This window comes from Rutidosis leptorrhynchoides, chromosome 11 (genome assembly GCF_046630445.1).
Source record: "Rutidosis leptorrhynchoides isolate AG116_Rl617_1_P2 chromosome 11, CSIRO_AGI_Rlap_v1, whole genome shotgun sequence".
Taxonomy (NCBI): domain Eukaryota; kingdom Viridiplantae; phylum Streptophyta; class Magnoliopsida; order Asterales; family Asteraceae; genus Rutidosis; species Rutidosis leptorrhynchoides.
In genome coordinates, this window is record NC_092343.1 from 305,065,737 (window position 1) to 305,072,250 (window position 6,514).

Below are 6,514 nucleotides of genomic sequence, written 5' to 3' on the forward strand. Positions count from 1 at the left end.
GTTGTTCGGGAAGAATCTGAAAGGTTTGGTTCTGTCTTTTCGGAAGATGAAGCATTTGTGTTTAATACTTTCCTAGATAGTGCATGTTTGGCTGAACTCCCTATTGGAGGCAGAGCTTTTACGTGGATGAACACCCCGGGAAAAAAGATGAGTCGAATTGATAGAATTTTAATTTCGACGTCTGGTTCTGACTTTCTTCAAAATGGACAAGTCGGTGCTAGATAGAAAGCATTCTGATCACAGTCCTCTCTTGTTTCATTTTGAAAGTTTAGACTACGGGCCCATTCCGTTTAAGTTTTTCAAATCGTGGTTGAATAGAGAGGGTATTAATATGGTTGTTACTGCATGTCTCGCCAATTGTTCTGGTGCTCCTTTTCATTCGAAACTTAAATTCCTGAAACAAGATTTTAAATCCTGGAATTGTAATAACCGTAGTCAAGATAATATCCGCTTGGTCACTCTTGAGACTGAGATTAAAAGTTTGGATATTATGTTGGATAATGGTCTGGCATCGCACAAGGATGTTTCACGTCGGGCCATGCTCATGATGGAAAGGAAGAACATCGAAGACCTTAAAGTTATGGATGTGAGACAAAAATCTAGAGCTCGTTGGGTGCTACAAGGTGATGAGAATTCAGGCTACTTTCATGGCCTCTTAAAAATTAGAAGACGTTCGCAACTTATTCGAGGGTTACTCCCACTCTTGTAAAAAATGCTTTCCTTAATGTTTTCAAATCCAAGTTCCAAACTCTTCATCCTACTAGATCTTTTACGCCAATTGTTGGAGCAAAAACTCTAACGCATGCAGATTCTCTTTTCTTGGAGAGTGATTTTTCGAGAGAGGAAATTAAACTTGCTGTTTGGGATTGTAGATCGGATAAAGCTCCAGGGCCGGATGGTTTTCCATTTTTCTTTTTCAAGAAATATTGGGACTATCTTAAAGAGGATGTTGAAGCTTTTGTAAACAATTTCATGCTTATTAGCAAACTTCCGAATGGTTCCAACTCGTCTTTCATAACTTTGGTGCCTAAAGTTAGTAATCCGGTTAATGTGAAAGATTATCGTCCTATTTCCCTCATAGGAGCTCCTTATAAAATCGTGGCTAAGATTCTTGCGAACAGACTTTCCCATGTGATTGATAGAATTGTTAGCCAAGAGCAAACGACCTTTATTCGGGAAAGGAAAATCCTAGATGGTCCTCTAATGCTTAGTGAGATAATTGATTATTATAAAACACGTCACAAGAGCCTTATGATTTTCTTGGTAGACTTTGAAAAAGCCTTTGACTCAGTAAATTGGAAGTATTTAGATTTTATTCTTAATACTCTTGGCTTCGGTAGAAAGTGGAGATCTTGGATTCACGGGTGCCTTTCTTCTGCTAGAACCTCGATTCTGGTTAACGGTAGCCCAACGTCAGAATTTGATATTAAGTGCGGTTTGAGACAAGGAGATCCTCTATCTCCGTTCTTATTCATTATCATCATGGAAGGATTGCATTTAGCAATTGTTAGTTCAATCCGTTCAAACATGTTGCAAGGGATAAAAATTGATAACTTGGCTTTTTCTCATTTTATGTTTGCAGATGATGTGGCGTTTATTTCCGAATGGTGTCCGCAAGATCTCGAGCATATGTTACTGATTCTGGATAACTTTTTTCTTGAATCCGGCCTGAAGCTTAATGTCAATAAATCTTCATTATTCGGGGTGGGTGTCACGGAAGACCAATTAATCGGCCTTGCGAATCGGGTTGGGTGTTTATCAGGTGTCCTCCCTTTCACTTTTCTTGGTTTCATTATGGGGGCAAATATGAAACGTGTCGCTTATTGGTCTAAAGTTATTGATAAATACCGATTGAGGTTATCTTCTTGGTCTGCGCATCTTCTATCCATTGGAGGGAGAATGACTCTAATCAAATTGGTTCTAGGAAGTATTGGCATTTATCCTTTTTCCCTATTCCGTGCTCCAAAAACTGTACTTAATTCCATTGAATCGATTAGAGCAAAGTTTTTTTGGGGTGGTGATGGTAATACAAGAAAGATGTCTCGGATAAAATGGGACTCGGCTTTAAAGGATAGAGATAAATGCGGATTGGGTATTAATAGTCTCAAACCGTTTAATCATGCTTTACTTCTTAAATGGATATGGCGTATTTTGCATAATCCCGACTCTCTATGGGCGAAACTTATTGTTGCCATTCATGGTGTTGGTTTCGGTTTAGGGAGTAACGGCTGTAAAACTAATGGTACGTGGCATGGTATTGTCTCTCTTTTTAACTCTTTGATGTCAGCTAGTTATCTTCCTGTAAACACTCTCAAGCGTCTAGTTGGCAACGGTTGTGACACGAATTTTTGGCATGATGTGTGGGTTGGTGACACTCCTCTTGCTATAAAATTCAACAGATTGTACCATTTAGCTTCCAACCAAAATTGCTCAGTTAGTGATCTCTGGAATGGATCCTCCTGGACTTGGAGTTGGCGTCGGCAGCCTGCAAATCAGGTGCAGGTTCAACTCGAATCTCTTTTGATTCTTCTCCAAAATGTTGCTCTTACAAACTCTAATGACAAATGGATATGGTCCATAGCTCAAGATGGCACTTTTTCGGTCAAAGACACACGTTTATACCTGGACTCCGTCTACCTCCCTACTGCTCATCAAAGCACTCGTTGGCACCATTTTCTTCCCATTAAAATCAATATTTTTGTATGGCGATTGTTATTGAATCGTCTACCCACGAGGTTCAACCTGTACATTCGGGGTATAGACATTGACTCGATCGTGTGTCCCACTTGTTGCGTTGCTGGAGAATCAACCGATCACACTTTCATTTCGTGCAACTTGGCTGCAGCAGTTTGGAACCGGGTTAAAATTTGGACTGGTGTCAGTTGGCCTCATTTAGATAACAATGAAGACCTATTTAACTGGGTTGACCTTTTTGCAGCTTCATCCGTAGCAAAGTCCCGCCTATATTGCATTGTTGTCTCAACTTTTTGGTGGATATGGCGCTTCCGAAATGACAACCTTTTTGGCTCGAAGACTATCAAACGAAGTGACATTTTTGATAGCATTAGAATGTCTTCTTTTACTTGGTTAAAAACTAGAAGTAAGATAGCTCCTTTATGTACCGATTGGCTCTCATGCCCTTTGTAATTTCTTTTCTTTTTGTCGTTTTGTTTTTTTCTAGCTTCTTGCTAGTTTTAATAAAAGTTTGGCCGTTCGAAAAAAAAAAACATAAGAAAAAAAATAACTATTTTTCAAAATACATGTAATTTGTAAAACGTTTGGGTAGTCGCTAAACGGGTCTGAAGAACAAGAAGCCAAACAAAGACAGAGATGTGGATACTAAAGAGAAGGAAGAGATAGAATTAACTGTAAAAACTTAAGATTGTAATGATTGTTTGAATGTAAAGACTGAAGTTAATTTTATTCTCAAAGTTTGTTTAGTGTTTTGACATCAAATATTGGAAAAATTATTGTTTATAATCTGATGAGTCTAAGTGTATTTTTCTAAGTCCACCTATTTAGAAAAATTAGTGTTTATAATCTCATAGTACTGTATTTAGCTAATTACATAGGAACCATTTATATCAAGTCAAACTATAAATAGCAAAAAACAATCTGGTATTTATTTTATCTATGAATAACTGTATAATAATCAAACAAAGATAGTAGTACATAATCAGGGTTAAATTCTATTACTTTAATACATGATATACAAGAAAAATAAAACATCAGATTTGTATCTTGAATCTACAAACACTGTTGTTACTTTCACTAAACCATAATTAACCCAGCAATTAATCTCAACACCACCATAAAAATAGAAAATATATAACATGCATACTACAAACATAAATAAAGTCTAAAACTTTACTCCCTGAACGACGCCAATGATGAAGTCCATGCACGAGCACGTTTAGCTCCATTGAGAAATGGCCTGCTTTTAATAAGCTTCAACTTGTTAAACAACCTTTCGAAATCGACCAAATGAAGAACACGACCCAAAAGCTGTCTTGATTCTCCAAAGATTGAAAGGTTTAAATGAGGAATGTATGCAAGCCAAAGAGCAATAAGGTTAGATACTATATTTGGAAAGACGTATAAAATTGCCTTTAAGAAGATGAAGAATATGGAGAAAATGAGATAGGGTTCGTTTGAGACTAAGGTTTTCAATTGGGTATTGTTGTGTGATTCAGGAACTTCAGATTTGTTTTCTGGGAAGATGATTTGATCACCGGTTAAGTCGATTACTGGCTCAAGTCCTGTAAAACATAAGAGAAAACTATGATTATACAAGGAATTGTTAACAAAACTTGTGAAATTTTAATAATTATTTTCTTGAAAAAAAATTGTTACTTGAAACGGAAACTTAACCAATGACAGTTTACCGTTTTGTGCTATTTGCCCTATATGAAATAGTACCTGTAGTTTTTTTATAGAAGTGCACAAGCGAATTAATGTCTTTTGGGCCATGATGTCGCATTCTACTTGTCCTGTTCACTAATAACATTGAGGGAACACCATGAATGCCATGTCTTGAAAATACACTGCATGTGTCACATAAATAAGATGATTAAAAGATATAAACTAATATATATTGCTTTAATTAGTTTAAATTAAATTACTTACACTGGTGGGACTGAAGATTGTTCAACCATAACATGTTTGATTTGTGGGTACATTGTACTGAGTGCATCAAACTTAGGTTGAATTGCATTAGAAAACGGACATGAAGAAGCATAGAACAATATGGAAACGTATGAATTCATATGATTGGAGCTCAAAACCTTGTCAAAAGACTCTGCATTCACCTGCAAAGAAAAAAGACATTTATTAACCTTTAAATTAAAAGATAAAATAAAATAATAAATATACTGTTTACACACATGGATGATAAGTATTACATTTCGGCACAAGTGATTCAACCACTTATATATTTACTAATAGGATGCAATGGGAAAAATATACAAAACACGGTTGTCAGTCACATGTTGTTTCTTGAAGAACATGGAGGTTATTAAAATTGCAAATCGGGGATTAAAAGGCTAGAAATCGGCTACAACCTTGTAGACATTAATCGGATGGAACCTTGTAGTGATTAATCGGCCAAATTGGAGATTAATCGGAATAGACTTTTTATACATTTAATAATATGTATAATATAGAAGAAAACCATAAACATAAACTTTAAAATAACAATCTAGAAATATAAACTTTAACGTAACTATCCAGAAACTTAAACATATATGAATCATCCAAAAATTAAATCATGAACATGACCATCACCTCAGCTCTATCTTTCTTTCTAACTCACTCACTCACTCACTCACTCACTCACTCATCTCTCTCAGTTGAATCTTTCACGATCTTCATGACATTAATTCAATACTTCTATTTTTCTCATTTTCCATTTCATTGACCTTCAATACAATCCCTTCATAAAATGTCATAATGACATATGCTTATTTAAAAAGTGGCTGGGTAATTCCTACAAATAAATGTAACTAGATTCCATACATATATTCTTTCTAATTACTGTCATGTGATCCCAATGAGGCAAATGATAATAAAAGCAAGAATTGAAGGCTTGATAAAAGGATCATAATCGGATAACAAACTTTAGCTACACATACTCAATATGCCTAAAACAAGTTATAATAGCAACCAAACAGATTAGAAAACTGAACACATCATTCATTCTTCAACATTATGCAATAATAATCTAATTAGCATAACTACTAGAAACCTTATTCAATAAAAACACGAATTCGGTGAAAAACATGCATCAATTGATAAAATTCATATATCAATGTACATAATTTTTAATGTAATCGATGTACCTCAAGCGGCGATATATACATAACGGAGGTAGGGCATTGGAACTTTAAATCATTTAGAAACGGTGTCGTTTTAGGACATGATAAGGATGAATATGCGAACGATGAACACTGAATCAACATCAGCAACCACGTGAAATATTTCATCGGTGACGCCATTCCAGCTGGAAAATTCGTACCTTTTTTACGACGTATATATACGATTAATTTTATGTGTATAGGTGATAGCTAATCTAGTTTGGAATTGGGACTTCGGAGATAAACGTTATACGGCTTTTAATCCAAAAAAAAGTTATTGATTTGGGAATTTTGGGTAATTCGGAAATTAGGGTTCGAAAGAATGGTTGGATTTTAATTGACCGGAGAACGATGGCGACGAGTAAAGTGACCCCATAAATTGCATCCGAATCCAGCGTGGCTTAAAGTCTTCAACCCGATCCAAACCCTTTGATATATTATTTTACCATTTTATTTTATATTTTTCATTTAAAAAAAAATAAGCTTCCAATTTCATCTAGTTTACCTAATAGAGCCTAAATTGAACTCCAGTCACGAAGTAAAACCTATGAAAATTTGATTCTACCATTTTCATAGTGTCTCTGTTTATTTTATTTTTTATCTTTATTTTCTTACTTATTATTATATTTTATATATATATATATATATATATATATATATAT

The 6,514-nt window shown here is 35.0% G+C and overlaps 2 protein-coding genes across 2 annotated transcripts; one reads left to right on the forward strand and one right to left on the reverse strand.

Moving 5' to 3' along the window:
• The first annotated feature begins 331 nt into the window (after positions 1–331).
• Positions 332–3,147, forward strand: LOC139875623 (uncharacterized). Its single transcript, XM_071862947.1, has 2 exons — positions 332–671; positions 809–3,147. Exons 1-2 carry the CDS (start codon positions 332–334, stop codon positions 3,145–3,147), a joined length of 2,679 nt encoding a protein of 892 aa, XP_071719048.1.
• Positions 3,148–3,669: 522 nt separating this feature from the next.
• On the reverse strand, positions 3,670–6,231 carry LOC139877516 (5'-adenylylsulfate reductase-like 7). Its single transcript, XM_071864955.1, has 4 exons — positions 5,838–6,231; positions 4,627–4,808; positions 4,420–4,544; positions 3,670–4,259 (listed from the first exon to the last, which is right to left on the reverse strand). Exons 1-4 carry the CDS (start codon positions 5,991–5,993, stop codon positions 3,868–3,870), a joined length of 855 nt encoding a protein of 284 aa, XP_071721056.1. The 5' UTR covers positions 5,994–6,231; the 3' UTR covers positions 3,670–3,867.
• Between the last annotated feature and the right edge of the window lie 283 nt (positions 6,232–6,514).

Bases quoted from the DNA above. Each gene is read 5' to 3' on its own strand.
- LOC139875623 (XM_071862947.1), top strand. From the start codon at position 332: ATGGTTGTTACTGCATGTCTCGCCAATTGTTCTGGTGCTCCTTTTCAT. The intron at 672-808 runs GTTCGCAACTTA...TAACGCATGCAG, and splicing joins CCTCTTAAAAATTAGAAGAC to ATTCTCTTTTCTTGGAGAGT.
- LOC139877516 (XM_071864955.1), bottom strand. From the start codon at position 5,993: ATGGCGTCACCGATGAAATATTTCACGTGGTTGCTGATGTTGATTCAG. The intron at 4,809-5,837 runs GTACATCGATTA...TTTTCTTTGCAG, and splicing joins TGTATATATCGCCGCTTGAG to GTGAATGCAGAGTCTTTTGA. The intron at 4,545-4,626 runs GTAAGTAATTTA...TGACACATGCAG, and splicing joins CAATCTTCAGTCCCACCAGT to TGTATTTTCAAGACATGGCA.